This window comes from Leopardus geoffroyi, chromosome D1 (genome assembly GCF_018350155.1).
Source record: "Leopardus geoffroyi isolate Oge1 chromosome D1, O.geoffroyi_Oge1_pat1.0, whole genome shotgun sequence".
Lineage (NCBI taxonomy): Eukaryota > Metazoa > Chordata > Mammalia > Carnivora > Felidae > Leopardus > Leopardus geoffroyi.
In genome coordinates, this window is record NC_059329.1 from 108,029,500 (window position 1) to 108,050,350 (window position 20,851).

The 20,851-nt window shown below is 57.2% G+C and overlaps 1 protein-coding gene across 30 annotated transcripts in view; it reads right to left on the reverse strand.

Moving 5' to 3' along the window:
- NRXN2 (neurexin 2) overlaps positions 1-20,851 on the reverse strand; it is a 109,270-nt gene that overhangs the window by 71,660 nt on the left and 16,759 nt on the right. For 19 of the 30 annotated variants that reach the window (XM_045485806.1, XM_045485803.1, XM_045485797.1 and 16 more), the window contains exons 3-6: positions 14,159-14,176; positions 7,655-7,684; positions 5,310-5,381; positions 641-942 (exon numbers count right to left, since the gene is read on the reverse strand). In XM_045485806.1, the coding sequence (XP_045341762.1) occupies positions 641-942; positions 5,310-5,381; positions 7,655-7,684; positions 14,159-14,176 (422 nt within the window). The remainder of the gene's footprint in view (positions 1-640; positions 943-5,309; positions 5,382-7,654; positions 7,685-14,158; positions 14,177-20,851) is intronic. The other 11 variants (XM_045485807.1, XM_045485805.1, XM_045485787.1 and 8 more) reach the window with 5 other exon arrangements.

Below are 20,851 nucleotides of genomic sequence, written 5' to 3' on the forward strand. Positions count from 1 at the left end.
CCTGCAAGAGGCTGACCTGAGAGTCCCGTCCGGGCTCCTGCAAGGGGCCTGGGAGCCACGGCAAGATAGCCACGGATTGCTGGGGCAGCCAGGGAGGGAGAGGAGAAAGGGGCGTGCTGCCCAGAGTGAGGTGGGGCTGAGTGTGTGCTCCCTCACACCTGCTGCACCTCTACCTCGCCACCACACCCCTGCCTCTGCCCTGGAAAGGTCCCGCCTGAGGGCAAGCCACACCCTGGCCCTACACTACCCCAGACTTTCATCTGCGCCTTGCTGCCCTAGAGTCAGGATACCCACAGCTACTCGGCCAATCCGAAAGGCCTTCTTGCCAGGTCACCTGACTTCTCAGCCCCCAGCCCTTGAAACCCCAGCCACCCCACCGGTGTGAGCCAGACCCTTCCCCTTCCCTCAGGCTCCTGCCCCACGGCAGCTCTGCAGCGTCCCCTGAACTTGGCTTCCTGGTGCCTGCATCCTGCCCGCTGCCCCCGCACTCCCAGGCCCTCACAGCCCGAGCCTTGAACTTCTCCAGAACCACACCTGGCTGCCGGGCCCCCGACGACCCCATGCCAGGCTGCCCTCTTGTCCCCACCCCCGTTGGGCCCCAGACACGGCCGGCCCCCGGCCTTCTTCTTGCTCCCCCTACCTGGCGCAGGTTTCGGGTGACCCGGACGTCGTGCCAGGCGTTGTCGTTGAACTTGCCGTTGACAGGTTCCACAAGGGCCTCGAAGGCTCCTGAGCCCAGGTTGATGACCAGCCAGACGGCCCCGGACTTGAGGGACAGGTTGACATAGTCGGCCGACTTGCCCGTGTGCAACATCAGCCCGTTGCGCTGCAGGGTGCGGAAGGCCAGCGTGATCTCGTCCGTGCTGCTCTGGATGGGGTTGTGGGACAGGTCGTAGCAGAAGAACTCGTTTCCTTTGAAGGTCGCCACAAACTCCTCCTTGCCTGGACGCCGTGGCGTGGGGAAACGGGAGAGGCTGAGTGGGGTGGGGCGCGCCAGACCTCCCCCTGCCCCTCCGGCAGCCCTGGTGCGGGCGTCAGGCCCTCTTCCCCTCACCCCTTCGCAGCCCGCCCACCCTCCTCTCTGCACCCGGCCGTCTTTCCTGTCAGAAAGCAACTTCCCCGTGTCCATTTCCAAAGCGGGAGGCTGCTAAATGGCTCTCGCGCTGACAGCTGACAATTCAGCTGCCACGGGGCAGGCAAAGCAGACGTTCTCGCTGTCTCCTCCCTGGCCCACTCTCCGTCCCCTCCGTGGTTTTAACAAAGGGATGTGGAAGAGAAAAGAGGGGTGCCTCCCGACTTCCCCCCTGGAGCGCCTCCCCTGTTGGTGGGGGGGGGCACCGAGGGTCTCCTGAGTGCAGCCCACCTCCCACTCCTGCCTCCTGTCTGGTGAAGGTCATTCTCAGTGCCCCCGGGACAGTTGCAGGCCTCACGTGGGGGATGGGACCAGCAGGCCTGTTGGGCAACAGGGAGCAGAAAAGGAGGACGGGGAAGCGGTGGGGTGGGGTAAGGCATCGGGAAGACACACGGGAAGGGGATGCACGTGACAGTGAAGTGCACCGGGCAGCAGTGGGCCACCGGGTGTGGCTGGTTCCGACAGCCATCGTGCCAGTTATCCGCCCCAGCCCCGTGTTCTAGTCCAGCCTGAGAGGGCGGCGCAGACAGGCCCGAGGCGGGAGCCTCTGAGGTCCCAGAGGGCAGGGGTGGGAGCCCTGAGCGCCAGCAGGTGGCTGGGGTTTGTGCACGCGTGCGTGCATGTGTGTGTCCGCGTGTGCCCATCAGCACCCCACACGGGGCTCCCTCCGCAGGCACTTGGCAAGCAGAAGCAACGTGACCGAAAGGGCCTTAGGGATTTGTAGCGTTCAGTAAGTGGGTGACGAGTGACAGGACAGCAACAGCCTGTGGAGGAAAGCTGGGGTCGTAGCCCGACCACTTCACCAGCTAGAGCGCCCAAAGCGGGACGAGAAGGGGACACAGGCCGAGGGCAGAGCAGAGGACCTGGACCACAACAGCGACTCACTTGTCCCCAACAGACAGCGGCATGGTGATGGCTCGTCCCGCTCACCGCACAGCGTGGGTGCGCATGAGGACTGCCCGCACAAAGTCTCTATGGAGGGCGGGGGCTCTCAGTACAGGCCCCCAGGCCCAGGAAGGAGCAGGGTGCAAGGCCGGGGCGCACGCACAGCCCTCAGAAGACACCTGCCCTCCCGTGAGCCAGGCCACGGTGGCAAGCGCCACGTGTGGAAGCCGCGGCTCCCCGGGTGCACTCTCTGCGGATGCCCTTCCCCAGCACACAACAGCCCCGCTTCTCTCCCTCCGGGCAGGCTGCCCGGAGGCTGTCCTCACTGCCTCCGGATGCCAAGGCACCAGCTGCTGCCCCAGAGCCTGGCACTGCGCTCGCTGCAGCTGGCAAGGCCCGGTTTCCTGAGGCCACGGGGCAGCGAGGCTGGTGGGGGCACGGGCAGAACCCCGCTCTGCCTACCTTCGGGCTCCAGCAAGAAGGGCCAGGAAGCAAAAGGGAATCAAGCAGAGACAGCAAGGGCCAGTGAGGAAGAAGGGCGATGCAGAGGGAGGCCACGGAGAGGGGGAGGGATGGCCGTTGGGGCCAGAAGGGAAATGGGAGCCGGCTCGGAGCACCGAGGGAGCGAGAGGTGGTGGAGAGGAGAAGTCTGGTTAAAGACAAGGAGCAAGCCTGGAGGGGACAGGAAGGAAGAGGGCCAGCAAGGAAAGGGGGACAGGGACCTCTAGGGAATGGAAGCCAAGGCTTTCTCGGGGCCTGGCCGTTTCCATAGCAACCAGGCCTGCTGCCCAGGCACCGGCAGAGCCAGGGGGCCGGAGGACCAGAGAAAGGAACATGTTTGACCTTGGCTTTGCCACACGTCCTAGTCCCTCCCAGAAGCCAGGCCTCCTCTCCCATCCCCTCACCTTTGTGGCAAAGGAACAAACGATCATTCAAAGGAGAGTCAAACGGAAAGAAAGAATAGAACAATCACGTGAAGAAGTGATTGGGACAGAACAAAAGAGACCAGAGAGGAGGGCCAGGGGCTGGACCACAGCTGCCAAGGCGAAATGAAGAAACCAGGCCATCCCTTGATTCCTCTGGGCTCTGCCTCGGATCTCCTAGGAGAGGAGGCGAAGCCAGTCGCGGAGCCGCAGTCTACGCGTTCTCCAATTCCCGTTGCCGTCAGAGACCCGGACGGGCCCAGAGACAGAAAGAGGCTTGGAGCAGCCAGAGACGGAGGGAAAGAATTTGAGGAGAGGGATAGACAAGAGCGAAGGTGAACAGGACAGCCCAAAGATGGCGGGAAGGACAGAGACAGACCCTGAAGGGGGAGGAGGGCAGCAGGACTTCAAGGGATCGCTGGAGGGGGGGTGGGGGACACTCGCGGTAAGGATTGGGGGACTGCCCTGCCCCGGGGCGCTCAGAGGAGCCAGACCCAAAGCACCAGGGGGCGCTCTCCCCCACCATCCCACGCACACCACCCAGGGAACTACAACTCCCAGCAGCACTAGAGAAACAATCGCAGCTCCCCATACCCTCTACCGCCCCCTCTTGCACAGGAAAGGGGGGGGTTCAGGGCTGATGCTTGTTCACCTCCCATGGTCAGGGACTACGAAGCCCAAGTGCCCCCAGCCAAGCTGAATGTGGCCAGAAACCAGTTGTTGTGGTCCTGGACTTCTAAGAGCCATGAGGACCAGAGCAGCTGCCTCATTTCCAGGCCCAGCTCGGAGCCCTCCTCTGGGAAGGTCTCCAGCCCCGTTCTGCCCCTCCCTACTCTCCAGCACTACAGCTGTCTGTTCTGCTCATTTGGCACTTACTGCCTAGTAACATCTTGTACTGCTCCCTTGAGAGGAAGTGTGATGTGAGAAAAAAGGCCTGGGCACTAATGCTGCCTCTTCCACCAGCTTGGTGACCTTGACCAAAAGGCAGATCTCTAAGCCGCAGCTCTCTCCCCTGGACAAAGGAGCTAACCACCGACCTACCTCGCGGGCTGCTGTGGCATCTAGAAAGAGAACAGATGGAATGAAGCTTCATAAACTATAAACTATTCGACTAACAAATGACTCCTGCACTGGTAACTTTCTGTGTATGTGTGTGTGTGTGTGTGTGTGTGTGTGTGTGTGTGTGTGTTTGTGTGCGCGCACGCTGACTCTTACTCTCGAGACCAATGAATAAATTAAGTCCTCTGGACGAAGTCTGCACTTTTCCTACACCTTGCATGTACCACACTTTCTTGTAGCCATTTGTTGGAATGTCAGTGAGCCCCTTGAGAACAGAGACCATTCACCCATCAAAAATAAATTTGCCGAGCACATGCCTACGCATGTGTGGGGAGCGGTGTGGAAGCACCGGGGAGGGTGTCCAAATGAAAACACCCAATCGCTGTGCCCAGGGAGCTCAGTCGGCTGGGAGAGGCAAACAGGTGAAGTGACAGTTAGGAGGCAGGGTGGCGAGCGATAAAACGGATGTGTGGACAAAGGGGACACCGAGCGGTGTCTGGGTTTGCTTGAGGAGTTCAGGGGAGACTTCCAGTGTGGATGGCCTGGCTGCTTTGTCAAGAGTCGGCTGAAAGAGATACCAGATAGTTGGGGAAGAAAGCAGGGATGGCAGAAATCCAGGCCGACAGAACAGCACGTACTATAGAAGGCAGGCGGGATTCGATAGCCCCAGTGTTTGGCACCCACGGGAGCCCCTTGACGGTTGCTAACTGCCCATAAACTACTTAGGAAAGAGACTCTAAGAAAGGCAGGCTCGGGGCAGAAAAAGGAGCTTAAAACCCGTAGCCCTGACACAGGCTAAAAGGCCCCGTGCTGGTTTCAGGGGGTTGGTGAGCGTCCCTTTCCGCATCTGTAAACCAAGGGCAACGAGCCCTTCCGCAGAAGGTTGTGAAGGCTCACTTAGGTGACCCGTGCATAAGATGAATGCCACATCTCCTAACCAGAATCCCCCTGGGCGGGCACCTAGCAGGCTTCCAGAACTTGAGGGTTCAACGGGGGGGTTACCCTGCCTCCCCATCGTTCTACCAGACAAACAGGTACTTTCTAGGGACGGGCCTGAACAGCGGCCACAAAAAGACATCTCTTTGTCCTCGAAAAAGGTCATTAGGACGGCCGGGATTTGGGGAAAAAGTGAAGGTTTGTGGTCCTTTACACCAGAGAGGCAGGCCCAGCAGTCTTCGTGGACCTCAGACGCGGTACAAAGGGACATGCTTGTGTTGACTCAGCTGCCCCCCCCCCCCACCCCAACGCCAGGAAGTACAGTTCTGCCAGGGGCGAGGGCTGGGCTCTCTGGGGACCGTAGGGTCACTGACCTTTCGTTGGCTGGTGCACATCGCCGGCTCCTCCTCTCCCGGCCCCCCCCTCGGAGAACAGTAAGGACCCTACTGGAGAAGCAGAATTGGGGAGTCAGGCATGGGGGGGGCTACCCAGCCAGTCCCACCCCAGCCTCGAGGTGATGGAGGGCCCTCTCCGGGGCCGAGGTCCTGCTTGGAGGTACCGGTGGGGCAGGGGTGCTGCTCTGGGGACTCACTTGCTTCAGGGCCTCTAGGGAAGGAGCCAGATGACAAACCGAATCAGCCCCACAGACCCCTGAGACCCACAGCCACCAAGGTCTGCCCTTTGCCCAGGGGTAGAAAGACCACGGGGAGGGAAGAGTGTCCATTGTCGGTTCCGGTTCAGGAGCTCCTTCGTCCCAAGAACGTGCCAACAGGCCAGCCCTCAGGACTGTGCAGGCCCCGGCCTCCACCTCCAGCCTCTCCCTGCCTCTCCCTGCCTCTCCTCCCCACTCCACATCTTTGCTCATCGCACTTCCTCTGCAGAGACCGAGCTGCGGCTCTTCAACTCCTGCAAAAGCCTGACACAGGCTCCCCTCCACCAGAACCCTCTGGATTCACACGCCGAAGGCCTCTTGTGTCCTCTGCCCATCCTCAAGGCTAACCTGGCTTTTGGCCTACACCTGGCTCTCTTACTCGTGAGTGCTCTTAATGTCACCTCTGTCCCCTTCTTTGCCGACCAGGTCATGGGGCTTCCCAGGGGCAGGGCCACCATTTCTGTTTGCTCTTTGTCCCTTGAACTCGTGTCTACAGCAGGGCTATGCACACCGAAAGGGGTTCTGCCTGGCTGGACTCATCACATGCATGGGGAAGGCCTTTCTCAGGGATGGCTTCCCACTTCCCCCCGTGGGCTCATCAACCCCTGGGCCTCCTCTCCAAAGGCCCCTGCGGGCACATGTCACCGCATCTGGGTTCCAGGCTGGCTCGCGCTCTCCACCCACCCCTGCCAGTGACTAGAGCACGGAGGGGAACTCAACAATGGAGTTGAAAAGTCCGTGTCTGAGCCCCCATTCCACCTCAACCCCAAATCCCCAGAACTAAAGCTAGAATAACACCTGAGCCGTGGGCCCTTCAGGGGCGGGGGCGGGGTTCTGGATGCTCCAGGTCTTTCTCTGTGACAAAGGTGAGCCACAGCCAGCACCCCCAGAGCCAGGCCTTGAGAGGCAAGAAGGATGTGAGCGAACCGACCAGGTCCTGACCACCCCCTTGGGATGGCTTCGTTCTCCACAGTTGTTGCCATAACTTCACATCCCTGTAAGAATCTCAGGCTCCTACCTTCCCAGACTTAAATCCAACCCCAATTCCAGATCTGAGTCTCTCCCTGTGGCCCAGTCTTCATCCTGCAGGCCTCTCCCACCTGCAGGCTACAGACCCCATATGGAAGATGAGGCCTCACAGAGCTCTGCCCTCGGCATGGGGAGCGGTGCAAAAGGGTCTAGAATTCCTGAGCTCAAGAATCAATGACGAGGACCCCCGGGAAGGGTCAGCACTGGGAGGACGGCAGTCAGGACCCCCGGGCTGTCAGGTTTGCTTAACAAAGCTTTTTGCTTTTTAAAGATGCTTTTTAAAGATGGGAGGGACTTGGTTGAAGGGAGGCTAAAAATAAAGAAGCAGCCCCAATGGCACCACCACCTAAAGGCCACATAATCACTAATAAGTCACCTCATCTCTCTGGGCCTGAATGTCCTCATGTGTCAAACAGAGTCAAGAGATGTGTGTGAGGGTGGACGGTGGGACAGCTGTGGGAGAGGGGACACCCTGCCCCTCCATTTCCCCTGCCTCTTCCCTCCTCACTGCCACCGTGGAGAGAGGGGACATCCCCGCAGCAGCAGGGCGAGGCCAGGGAGGCTGCCTACGATTGGCTTTCTCCGGCCCATGCTTTTTCTCTTTTATTTGGGTCCGCAGAAAAGAAAGAATGACCAGAATGAGTGGAAGGAAATAAAACACCACCATGAGAAGGAAAAAAGAAGATACGCCACCAGGAAAACGCAAAAAGGTGAGGCGACTTGAGACAACGGCAGGAGTTGAAACATCTCTTGATGTCAGAAACCAAGGCGCGATGAGGGTGGATGGAGCGCACCAGGGAAGGTGGGGGGGAGGGGAGAGCACAGACGGGGGGTGGGGCCGGCCCCCCCCCCGCCCCCACCCCAGCACCCGGGGGAACATAACATAAAGACGTGACAGAGGAAGCAGGTAGGAAAGGCAGGAAGGAGGCAGGACAGGTGGAGGCCGGGGAAGGAGAACAGGGGGAGGAACAGAAAATCCAGGCGCAGGTTGGGGGCAATCCAATCCAATCCAATCCAAACCAGAACTTCAAACCATACCTTCGCTGTTTAACGTCAGGTGAGCCGGACCTTGGAAAGGGGAAGGAGAGAAAGAAAGAAAGGGAAAAAAAAAAAAAAAGAAGAAGAAGAAGAAGAAGAAGAAGAAAAAAAAAAGAAAGAAGAGGGGAAAGAAACAAAGAAAACACAAGTCATCAAAATCAGCCAGAGAGAGGGGAGAAAAAAGTTTTTGCTGCCACAATTTAAAAACCCTTTTTAACTTGTGACAGACATCGGGGGGAAAACCCTCAGCCCGGAAGCTGAGGAGAGGGGCCCGATGCCGGAAACAGAGGGTGGAGGGCACGAGGGGCGGCGGGGAGAGAGAGACAGAGAGAGAGAGAGAGAAGGGGGCACCAGAGAGGGTGATGGGGTACAGGCAGAACCGGAGGGGGTGGGGGGGTCCAGGCAGGGAGTCACTGCAAGGGGGGGGGAGAGGAGATTTGGTTTCTTTTTTTTTCTTCTTGCCGGAAAAAAAAAAGGAAAAGGAGGAGAAGCATGAGGCTGGGAGGGTTGCTTTTTCCTTTTTCTTTTTTTCTTTTTTTTTTTTCTTCCGGGAGGCGGAGAGAAAAAAAAACAGTCAACGAGAAAAAACGATTCGGATGGAGGAGAAAAGAAAACACGACACAAAAATCAAAGCCACCTGGAGAGAGAGAGAGTGTCCTGTTAGCGTGGGATTAAGTGGGCAAGGAGGACCTCCAACCCCACCCCCACCCCATGCTCTTACCCCTGTGAGCCTGGCAGAGAAGGTGGGCTGGGGTGTGTGGAGCCTGGGCCTAGGAGGAATCTCCCCCCCAAAGGGGCTTTGGAAAGGCATCTGTCCAGGTCCAGAACTCCCAGCTGCCCCCCCCCCCAAAATCTCCATATGGATTGCTGTGTTCCTGGATTCTACGAGGAAAGCGGGGCTCGGCTGGGGAGGACAGAGTTGGAGCAGAAGCACATAGGAGAAAGGGAGACGTTGAAGTAAAGATGGGGAGCTCAGATCCTTCCATAAGGAGGACCAGGAGACTAGGGCCAGCGCTCTGGGACAGCAAGAACCAAAGAGGCCAGCCGAGGCCCACGGGCAGGAGGTCCAGCTCTCTGAGAGGTCAAGTTGACTCTACGGACCCCCTTTCTCCGGCCCGGGCCCCTCTGAGATGAGCCAAAAGCTGAATTTTGAAAATGGAAAACAGAAGCCCTATATTCAAGACCGAGGGCAAGACGGGCTGGGGTTTTTTTCCAGGGTTACCTCGGCCCTTTGAAAAAGCCTGGTCTAGCCCTGATCTGGGCCTTCCTAAACCTTAGGGGGAAAGACTCTGGCCCATTGGACCAGCACCCTAGGCCCCAGAGAACACCGGCCACGGAAAGCCCTGTGCCAGCGAGGCTGGAAGCACCAGGTCCCACAGCAAAGCTGAGGACCCCCCCTCCCCCCCACCCTGCATCCCAGGTATCTAGCCAGAAGGGTGGGGGAGGAACAGCCCCTGAAAACCATCCCAGTGCTGTGCAATGGTGGCCCTAGGGACAAAAGGCCAGGCCAGGGTGGTATGATCGAGGTAGAGAACTCCAGGTTCCTCTGAGATGAAGCTGAGCCCAGGATGTCTCTGCTCCAAGAGGAAAGGCAGCCAGGAGGTTGGGAAGGGGGTGGCCAGTGGTCAAAGGCCTGGCCCCTGCAGAAGACGTGGGCAGAGGCTCACAGTGCCCCCTTCTCCTCTCTTGGAGGAAAGGCCGGGGTCCCTCCCCACCTCTGCGGCTAGGCCAGTTGGGGGAGGGGCCGCAGCTGCGGAAGGGAAGGACCAAGCATTTGGACTCAGTCGTACTCCTTGCTCTGAATGCCCCCCTCCCCCGCCACAAACTTTGCCCAAGATCTACCCGCATCTACCCATAAATCCAGGAGCGACACCCAGAGCCTTAAACCTTCAGCCAGCTCTTCCTGGCAGAAATAACCTTGCCTGCAGGCTCCCATCCTTGGAAATCGAGGCGCGGGAGCTGGGTGCCCTATGACTGGCCCTCTGTCCCCCGCGGGCCTGTGCTACTGCTCATAGGGGGCAGGGAGGGGGTGGGGAGGGAGCTACATCTCTCCCCTGGCAGACCCTTCCACTGCCCAGCTCCTAGGCAGCCTCATTAGCATGCAGCACTCTCCCTCTGTCACCACGGCAACCAGCTGCTCAGCTCCCTCAGGCGTGACAGCACCAGCCATGTTGGTGAAGGGGAGGCCAGTTCCCTGCCCGGGCTCCCCACGGCTCAGCCCAGCCTGGCCTGAGGGTGCTCTCCCTGACGCCTACTGCCACTCCCTTGGACCCCCCCTCTGTCCCCCAGGCCTGAAATCGCTGCTCCTTCCTCCTGCCCAGCCCGCCTGGGTAAGCCCCTCCCCACATCCACCTGTGGCGTCAGCCCCTCCTCCCACCCCTGGAGAAGAGGCTGGCAGTGACGGATGGCATTACCAAGGGTCCTTTCCTAGGGCACTTTATCTGGCTGCTTCTGCGTCCTCTCTCCCCACTACAGGAGGCTGGGGAGAAAGGAGGAGGGGCAGCCAGGCTCCCCAAAAGGAGCTGCTGTCAGGGGCTGGGGAGCAGCCCCAGCCCTGTGACTGGGTTCCTAGGAGAAAGCTAGGCCTGAGGCACAGCGCTGGGGGTCGGGAAAAGAGGGTGAAGCCACGGGGGACCCCAAGATCTGAACTGCAACATCCAGAGCACTGTGCCACAGAGGAGGTCCCAGCCCCGCCCCCAAAACCACACCTCCCCACTCAGTCTCCTCCTTGCTCTCCTACCAGAAGCCCAAGAGGACCAGCAGGAAGAGGGTTACAGGGGACAAGATCGAGAGACACACAAGCAGACACGTCACAGAGAGACACACAGATGCACCACACCTCCAGGTGTACACACACACGTGCATGCGCGCGTGTGGGCACGTGCTGTGCACCTCCAAACCAGCAGGCCACCATGCTGCCCCCAAGATACGGCTCAGCGGTGTCCAAAAGGTCTCGTTCCCCACCCGTCCCCGAAACCCAGCTTCCCTTCTTGTCCCTGTTGGTCCTGCGTGCTTGGAAGAGGACCATTCCCTTTTCTGTCCCCTCCTGGCTCCGTCGCCTCTCCCCAGCAGCCCTCCTGCTTTCTTCCATGGCCTCGTTGTTTTCCCCTCCCCAGTTCTCTCCTTTCTGCCCCTCCTTCCGCTTCCGCTTCCTCTTCCTGCCTCTACTTACCTCCTCCTTCCTCCCATCTCTCTGCCCCCTTCTTCCTCCCCACAAGCCTCTCCCTTCAGGCTCGCCCCCCGCCTCCCCTTCCTCCCTCCGTCTCTCCCTTTGTTCCAGAGGAGACATGACATCAAGAGCAAGTAAAAGTCACATCAGCACTAAATCTTATCTCCAGCCCTCAGAAGGCTGCGTCCACCCAGACACACAGACTCTCTCTCACGCACAGAGGTAAACACTGACACAGAGATGCGGACGCAGATGCAGACTCTCCTACAGAGGCACACAGAGACGTGGGCCACGATGACACAGGCGCGCACACCTCCACACACACTCGGGCACATGTGCCCAAGCACGTATGCACAGACGTGCACGGGGGCATGCGGGCACAACAGAGCAGGAGAGTCCTGTGAACACGTGTGCGCACACACACTCTCACACGCACGTGCACACACACTTGCACACGCACACACGCACTCTCTCATACATGCACCTGCACACATACACACTCCCTCACACAATGCACACCTGTACACACATTCTCGCCCATGCACCTGCACACACACTCACACATGCACGTGCACAGATACACTCTCACACATGCACCTGCACACACACACGTGGCACACACACTCTCACACATACGCACCTGCACACACATACACATGCACACACTCTCACACATGCACATGCACACATACACTCTCATACATGCACTTGCACACATACACACTCCCTCGCACATGTGCACACATGTACATACATTCTCACACACGCACCGGCACATACTCATACAAGCACATACAGATACACTCACACGCACCTGCGCACACACGTGATGCACACTCTCGCACACGCACACCCACATACTACACTCTCACACACGTGGCACACACACACATGCACCTGCACACACACACACTCTCACACATGTGACACTCTCACACGTGTACACACATACACTCACATGTGCACACATGTACACACATTCTCACACGCACCTGCACACACATGTACACAGATACACTCACACGCACCTGCACACACATACACACGCGACACACACGTGCACACACGCATGCATGCACTCTCACACATGGCACATACACACACACGCACCTACACACATACACACACGACACATGCACACACGCACCTGCACACACACTCTCTCTCACACGTGCACGTGCACACACACTCACATGTGCACACACGTACACATTCTCTCACACACATGTGCACAGATACACTCTCACATGCACCTGCACACACACGTAACACACGTGCACACACGCACGCATACACTCTCGTACATGGCACACACACATGACACACACATGCATCTGCACACACACACACTCACACATATGACACACTCACACACGCACGTGCACACATACACACTCTCATACATGCACCTGTACACATACACTCCCTCATACATGTGCACACATGTACACACATTCTCATACGTACCTGCACACATGCATGTGCACAGATACACTCACGTGCACCTACACACATACACATGTGACACACATGCACACACATATGCATACACTTTCACACATGTGGCACACATACACACTCTCACACACGCACCTGCACACACACTCTCACGCATGTGACACATATACACACACTCTCACACACCTGCACACACATATTCACACATGTGACACATATACACATTCACACATGCACCCGCACACATACACACACTCTCACACACACATGTGCACACACACACACTCATACATGCACCTGTATACATACACACTCCCTCACGCACATGACACATATACACACACTCTCACGCACCTGCACACACATACACTCTCACACATGTGACACATATACACACTCTCACACACACACCTGCACACACATACACATACATTCTCTCATACATATGACACGCATACACTCTCACACATGTATACACACATGTTCACACACATCCACACTCACACACAATGCACACAAATACACTCTCACTCACATGTGCATGCAGATACACACACACTGTCTCTCACACGTGCACTCTCTCTCTCTCTCTCTCACACACACACACACACACACACACACACACACACACACACAGATGGGTGCCTGCCCACCGGGACCAGGGAAACTGAAGACTTCCAAGGAGAAGAGGCATCTATCAGTAAGAGACAAGCCGAACTGCGGACCCCACAAGGAAAAATGGGTTCCAGCCCACACTCAAGCCCAAAGCACTTCCCTTCTTTCTTGCCCAGGACTCCTGCATCCTGGGTGTTCCCCCTGCTCCTCCCACACCAGAGCCCAGGCCCAGGGAGCTCTCAGCCTAGAGCTGCTGCATCCCTCCCACCCGCCACTTGCTTCTTGCTTCTCCAGGAAACGCACATGGGACACCTTGCCACCTGCCCTCTCTACAGTGGCCATGTGGGTGCCCCTGCGCCCGTGCCCCCCATCCCACGTGATCTTCCCCTCTCGCTGATCTAGTCCACCCCCGAGGCGGGAAAGGGCCAGGGAAAGCCACAGCAAGAGGGGAAGGTTCAGAGAATGACAGGAGCCCAGAGAGAGCCTGGGGACCGGCAGAGCCAAAGAAAGAGGTCCAGGGACAGAGCCCTAGTGAAAAAGAAAAGTAAATATAGAAACGAGAGAGAGAGAGAGAGAGAGAAGGCAAAACAAAAGACAGGGAAAGAATGGACAGAGGGACTCCGAAGAGAGGCACACTCCGGCCCTTGCCCTTGCCCTTGCCCTCGGCCTGGGCTGAAGGAAGAAGCAGACCGCCCCTACCTACCGGCCCCGTGGAGCAGGGACCAGGGGCCTGCCCCAGTGTCAATCAGGGCAGGGAAGCTGCCACCCACCTACACCTGCTGCCCCGGGAACCCGGGCCCCCGCCCCTGCCTGCATTCTTCAGAGCCCAGAGCAGATTGTACGTGAGCACCGCCCCCCCCCGCCCCCCCCCCCCCCCCCCCCCCGGCTGCATGGCCCTCTTAAGCCTCCTCAGCGGGGCTGGGCAAAAGGGTGCCCCCTCACTCACTTCTCACTCCTCCAGTCCCCTCCCCTCACCCTCACTCCAGTCTCCTCCCTAAGAAGAATCGCCAGTCGCAGCCTGGCCGCGAAGACTGGGAGTGGAAGGGCCTGCCCCCTGCCCGGCAGTTCTCCCCAGCAAAGCAATAAAGAGGGAACAGGCAAGGGGCGGGGCTGAGGGAGCCGAGAGGACACCCAGACATCCTTCCCCAAGGGGCCCCAACCATGGGCAGGAGAGGGAGCCCGCAGGTGGCCAACGACACACCCTGGCACAAGCCCGCACAGGGATCGATCCCCCACCCCAGTGACCAGAAAGCATCACTCACCTTCCATGGGGTGCTCCTCTGTAAGCCAGCGAGGGTCAGGAAAGGGTGAGGCAGAGAGAGAGAGAAAAAGGGAAAGCTAGTTAGTGAGGGTGCCGAGGACGGGGTCTCAAGGGGAGAGATGAGTTCAAGGTCCCGGTGCCCTGCCGTCCCTCCCCGAGGCCCTGACACAAGTCACCCACGCCGGAAGGCTCTGCTAGGGACAACATAGAGACAGAGCTGTTCCCTGAGTCAGTGCCTCACACACAGGGTCACACGGTCCAGGAGGACCCACGTCTCATGGTGCATTTCAGGAAACTGAGGCCCGGGGCAGGGAAATGAGTGCTCAAGGTCACATGGAGAATCAGAGGCAGAACCAGGCGCAGCAGTCAGGCAGTCTTGACTCTCCCAGGCACAGCTCCTCCCCTGCCTTCCACTGTGGCTCAGAGACAGATGGGGACACGCTCACACTCAGTGACACACTGACACACATAGGTACTTAGCGATCCAGAGACGCATATAATCTCTCACGCAACTCACCCTCGAGGCCTTTGCACACCCAGACCCAACCACCACCCCGCCACCCACCCGGGGGAGAACAGTCACCCACACGCAGTCACAAAACACAGTTCGGCCTCCAAGGGCTGTGTGACTCCAGTCACTTAACCTCCCTGAGCTACTACCGGTCCCTCCTTCCGTAAACATGACAGACATGGACACATCGTTTCTGCGGCCCCTGTGGCTCGGGTTCTGTGATTCTAGGAAAAACAGCTGGGTGAAGTGAAGTGCCCCCCGGGGCTGGACGGGCCACTTCAGGGATGGGACGGGGTCCCACTGCAGCGGGCCCATCCCTAAGTTACGTCACAGCCTTTGGGTAGCCAGCCCTCACCTTCTTAGGGGTCCGCCTGGGCCTGGCCCTGAAGTGCACCAAATGGGTCAAGAGAGGGTAGAAAGGGGGAGAGGGGAGAGGCAGTTCCTTCAATTAGGCTGCAACTCCTCGAGTAGGTGGGGCTCTGGCCTGCTCTGTGGGGGGCTGTGCCCCCCCCAACCCCGTCTCCAGACATTTCTCAGGGCCCACCTGCTGAAGCCGCAGGCGGGAAGAGAATCTGCACAACCTACGAACATACAGACCCAGGGGCGCCTGGGGGGCTCAGTCAGTTGAGCCTCCGACTTCGGCTCACGATCTCGCGGTTCGTGAGTTCGAGCCCCACGTCGGTCTCTGTGCTGACAGCTCAGAGCCTGGAGCCTGCTTGGGATTCTGTGTCTCCCTCTCTCTCTGCCCCTCCCCCGCTCACAGTCTGTCTCTCTCTTTTAAAAATAAACATTTTTGAGGGGGGGGGGCGCCTGGGTAGCTCAGTCGGTTAAGCGTCCGACTTCGGCTCAGGTCATGATCTCGCGGTTCCTGAGTTCGAGCCCCACGTCGGCCTCTGTGCTGACAGCTCAGAGCCTGGAGCCTGCTTGGGATTCTGTGTCTCCCTCTCTCTCTGCCCCTCCCCCGCTCACAGTCTGTCTCTCTCTTTTAAAAATAAACATTTTGGGGGGGGGGCGCCTGGGTAGCTCAGTCGGTTAAGCGTCCGACTTCGGCTCAGGTCATGATCTCGCAGTTCCTGAGTTCGAGCCCCAAACTGGGCTCTGTGCTGACAGCTCAGAGCCTGGAGCCTGCTTGGGATTCTGTGTCTCCCTCTCTCTCTGCCCCTCCCCCGCTCACAGTCTGTCTCTCTCTTTTAAAAATAAACATTTTTGAGGGGGGGGGGCGCCTGGGTAGCTCAGTCGGTTAAGCGTCCGACTTCGGCTCAGGTCAGGTCATGATCTCGCGGTTCCTGAGTTCGAGCCCCGCGTCGGGCTCTGTGCTGACAGCTCGGAGCCTGGAGCCTGCTTCGGATTCTGCATCTCCCCCTCTCTCTGTCCCTCCCCTGCTCATGCTCTGTCTCTCAATAATAAATAAACACTAAAAAATAATAATAATAAAATAAACATTTTTTAATGAAAAAAATACAGACCCAGCAGGGAAACACACACACGCACACATGCGTGTAGGCCCCAAGAGACGCACGCAAACACACCAACAGCCGTTCGGTGCATACCCACGCCCGCGTGTGCACACGGTCTCCTCCCTTCGACATCATTTTGTGTTATTTGCTCATTCGTTCTTAGGGGGGTAGCCATACTCCAGAAACACACACACACTGTCGATTATCAGACCTTCTACCCCCTCCATAATATACACACACAGGCTGAACGCAGAATCAATACCCACACGGTGATCTAATACCTAATATTAGATGCATGCACCACCACTGCACCCCACACTCCTCCGCTGGCTAAAGACTCATGCCCGGTGATGAGCACAGCTCTCTCTCTTTCTGTCTGTCGACCCACCTCTCTCCATCTGCTAAACCCACACACACACATACGCCTTTACGTATCTACGTGGGTCACAGACACAGACCTTCTTTTTTTACCTGCCAGCGGCATCCCCCAATGGCTGTGTATACCACGATTTTCTTACATAAACTGCAACACATCGCATTTATGGCAGGGGGTGATGCTGGGCTAGAGAGGGGCCCCCGGGAGAACCCCTGGATCCCCTTGGAACCCGTGGGTTAAGGCCCTGGTCAGTCAGTGCCAGTGTCTCCCCAGCACCCGTACAAACAAGGAGGCCCGGTGATTTCGAGATACTCCAACATGGCTCGTATTTCAAAGAGTATTCCCACCTGCCGCAAACATGGGTCGTCGTGCCAGGCTCCGGAAGGTGTGGCGACCAAGCTTGGCCTGCTGGCTGCCCACGTCTTCCCTCTCCTGGCTTCCGAGAGACCCACTGACCTCTCCAGCTCTGCTGCTCTTTGCTATCTGCTGATTCACCTGTGTCCCTTGCCTGCCATCACGGACCCCTCCAGGCTCAGTCCTGCGCCCTCCATGCTCCTCCCTGCCCCTTGCCCTCCTTGGCCAGAGCTCGCTTCCGTGGCTGAAGGACTCCCAAACCTGTGTTTGCAGATTGGGCCTCTTCCCTGGATGCCAGATCGGCGTCCCCATCTGTCTGCTCAGAGGTTACTCAGACAGCTCCCCGACCTCCAAGCGCCAAAGCCATGCCTGTCTCCACCCCCGCCACAAAGTGCCCATTCCCCTGCATCTGGCAAAGGCACTGCCTTCAGCCAACACTCCTTGAGCACCCAGCGTGTGCCCCCCCACTCTGCCAGGCTCGAGACGCCGTTAGTTAGCTAAGTGCCCAAGTGCCCATGACCCTCGACATGCATCTCACACATCAGCCCCACAGCGATCTCAGGAGCTTGGTGTAGTACCTACTCCTGTGGGCAGAAAGGGAAGCACGCCCCGCAGCACAAAATCACCTTTGACTTTGATCACTGCGCTCCTAGGTCATCATAGCCCACGCCCTCACCCTTCACCCCTGGTTTCCTGCAACGGAGCCTCCCCCTGGTTGGTCTCCCTGATCAAGGTAGGCACCCAGAAATCAGCCTTGCCCTTTTGTCATACCAATCTCCCGGTCCTGTCACTTCCACCTTCTAAAACCTTAGAAGTGTTTTTCATCCCTCCATCCCCCCTACACCCCTAAGTCCAGACCCCCCCCTCAAAGACTCCCCCGGAACATTAACAGGCCTCTTAAATGATCTCCCCCTACAGCCAGTCTTTTCCCCTACAATTCATAGTCCGCAAACCACAGTGGTCCAACCAAGTCACAACCTTGCTTAAAACCCTCCAAGGCTGGGGCGCCTGGGTGACTCAGTCGGTGAAGTGTCTGACTTCGGCTCAGGTCATGATCTCACCGCTTGTGAGTGCGAGCCCCGCGTCGGGCTCTGTGCTGACAGCTCAGAGCCTGGAGCCTGCTTCCGAGTCTGTGTCTCCCCCTCTCTCTGCCCCTCTCCCGTTGGTGTTCGTTCTCTCTCTCTCTCTCTCTCTCTCTCTCTCTCTCTCTCTCTCTCCACCCCTCTCAAAAATAAATAAACATTAGAAAACATAAAAAATAAAAAAACCTCCAAGGCTTCCTAATGCCTCCAGGAACCGTCCAGTCTTCTCAGGAAAGTACATGCAAAGTTGGTCCATGCCTCCCTCCCACCTCCTTTCCTGCAGCAGTCCGGGCTCCAGCCCCACCCACGGCTGTCCATTTCCCTAATGTGCCACATTTCTGCACATACCGTTCCCTCGGCTTGAAACGCTGTTCTCTATCCCCACTCCTGTCACCCTCAGCTGCCTGAGAAAGCCAACTCTTGTTCTAAGACCAGGTCAGTTACACCTCTGTTTCTGGTCCCAACTGACCTCCCAGTCAAGGCTAGCCACGCCTCTTTTTTTTTTTTTTTTTTTGCCACCCTCTTCTTAATTTTTTTAAATGTTTATTTTTGAGACAGAGAGAGAGGAAGAGCGTGTGAGCGGAGGAGGGGCAGAGAGAGGGGCAGAGAATCTAAAGCCAGCTCCATGCTGACAGCAGAGAGCCCGAGGTGGGGCTTGAACCCACAAACCCCAAGATCATGACCTGAGCTGAAGCTGGATGCTTAACTGACTGAGCCACCCAGGCGCCCCTTTTAAAAAATTTTTTAAGTTGATTTACATTGAGAGAGAGAGAGAGAGAGAGAGTGCACACAAAGAGGGGGAGTGGGAGGTGGGGGGGAGGGGCAGAGAGGAGAAAGAGAATTCCAAGCAGGCTCTGCTCTGGGGGGGGGGTGGGGGGCAGGGAGCGGGATGCAGGGCTCCAACACACGAACTGTGAGATCACGACCTGAGCCGAAACCGAGAGTCAGACGCTTAACCGACTGAGCCCCCCAGGCGCCCCTGGCCACCCGCCTTTGTGCCAGCTTTCAATATGCACATTGTGTTATCATTTCACTTATTGTATCTCCATTGCGATTGCGTTTCCATGTCTGCTTCCTGACTGGACTGTGTAACATCCAAGAGCAAGGACAACGTCTCATTCATCTCTACCTCCAGCTGTGTGCACAGTTCCTGGCTCAGAAAAAGGCATGCCTATGTTTGTTGAATGAATAATCAAAAACACTTCTCACATACCGAGTACTTCAAGTGTTCCTGGCTCTTTCCATGCATTGTTTCACTTCCTCACCGTTGCCACCTCAGCAGGGCACACTGTTTCTACTCTTGTAGAGATTGGGGAAACTGAGGCTTAGAAGGTGGAAGAAACTTGCCCAGTAGGCACACTGCTGGTGAGGAACAGACCCAAAATCTGAACCCACATCCGTCTGGCTTTCATACTGCCAATGGGGGGCAGAGGGCGCCTGGGTGGCTCAGCTGGTTGAGCGTCCGACTCCAGCTCAGGTCATGATCTTACAGTTCGTGGGTTCGAGCCCTGCGTCGGGCTCTGTGCTGACAGCTCGGAGCCTGGAGCCTGTTTTGGATTCTGTGTTTCCCTCTTTCTCTGTTCCTCCCCCACTCATGCTCTGTCTCTCTGTCTTTCAAAAATAAATAAAGGTTAAAGAAAATTGAAAAAGAAATACTTCCAATGGGCCACATCCTTGGCTGGAAGTCCAGACTTTTTAGATGCCGACTTTAATCTACAGTTTCTGATCTTAACTCCCTCGAAGCACAGCAATCCTGGTCTCCTCATCCGCCCCGACCCACCCTGTCCCACGACTCATCTCCTAGACTCCTCATTCAGGCTGTTCACCTGGAGAGAAAGCCCTTGCCCTGTCCTTTCCACCTCCACAAATCTCACTCAGTCCGCCTTCAAGATCTCGCCAAGTCCCGCCTCCTCCTTGCAGCCTTCTCTGACCACCAGGGTTAATAATCACGGGAACACTTACCGATCATTTAGAATAGTGCCTGGCGCGTTGTAACAGATTTCCGTATAACTCATTTAGTCCTTACGGCAACATTATAGCCTCCATTTTACAGAGCAGGACATTGAAGAACAATGCGATTAAGTAAATGGTCCAAGCTGACACACAGAGCAAGTGGCAAAGCCAGATGCAACCCCCGGGGCAGCCCTCGCTCTCAGCCACTCTGCCATTGGAGGCTTTCCTTGTGAGTATGTGTCTTCTCTCTGGGCTCTTACGCCAGTCACTCCCTGCACTACTCTCTCGAGCCTGGAGCCGTCTCTACAGCAGAAACTGTCCGGACCCTGGGTATCAGAGGTGATCCCACAACACGTGACCTCAAGTAGTCACCTTTCACACACAGGGGGCTTACCCGCCCCACCAGAGGGCATGCGTGGTATTGCCCAACACGAACTCGAGATCCCAGCAGGTTCATAATCAAGGACAGTGATGAAGACTGGAACAAACGAAAAGAAAAAGTTCTGAGCGGCCGAAACGAACATCCTTAACAGTGATGCCTGAAAGACTGTTATTTTCGCACAGGAGAGCCTCTCGGACCTTACCCAGAATCCGCTTACTGGTGGTGACACACAAGCCTAACACGCTTGGGAATGCTGATTTTCCAAGTTCGCAAATGGAGAGACAGAGAGGAGAGAGAGAGAAAGAGACAGAGAGAGAGGGAAAGAGAGATGGTTGTGGGCTGCTCCTTGACAACTCCTCGTAAGGGCGGAGGTGGAAAAATCAGCAAGAGCTAATATAAGAAATCCAAAGTACAGCAGCCAGGCATCATTTCAGGCAGGGACAAACCTCAACGAAGGAACGAACCACTGTGTGACAGTGCGATGCAACACCTGAGGGGAATCACGACACCCTGAGTCATCCGGAAAAGGTGAAATCACTCTCCAAATATTATGCTTAGTGAGGCAGAGGGGCGTGCAAC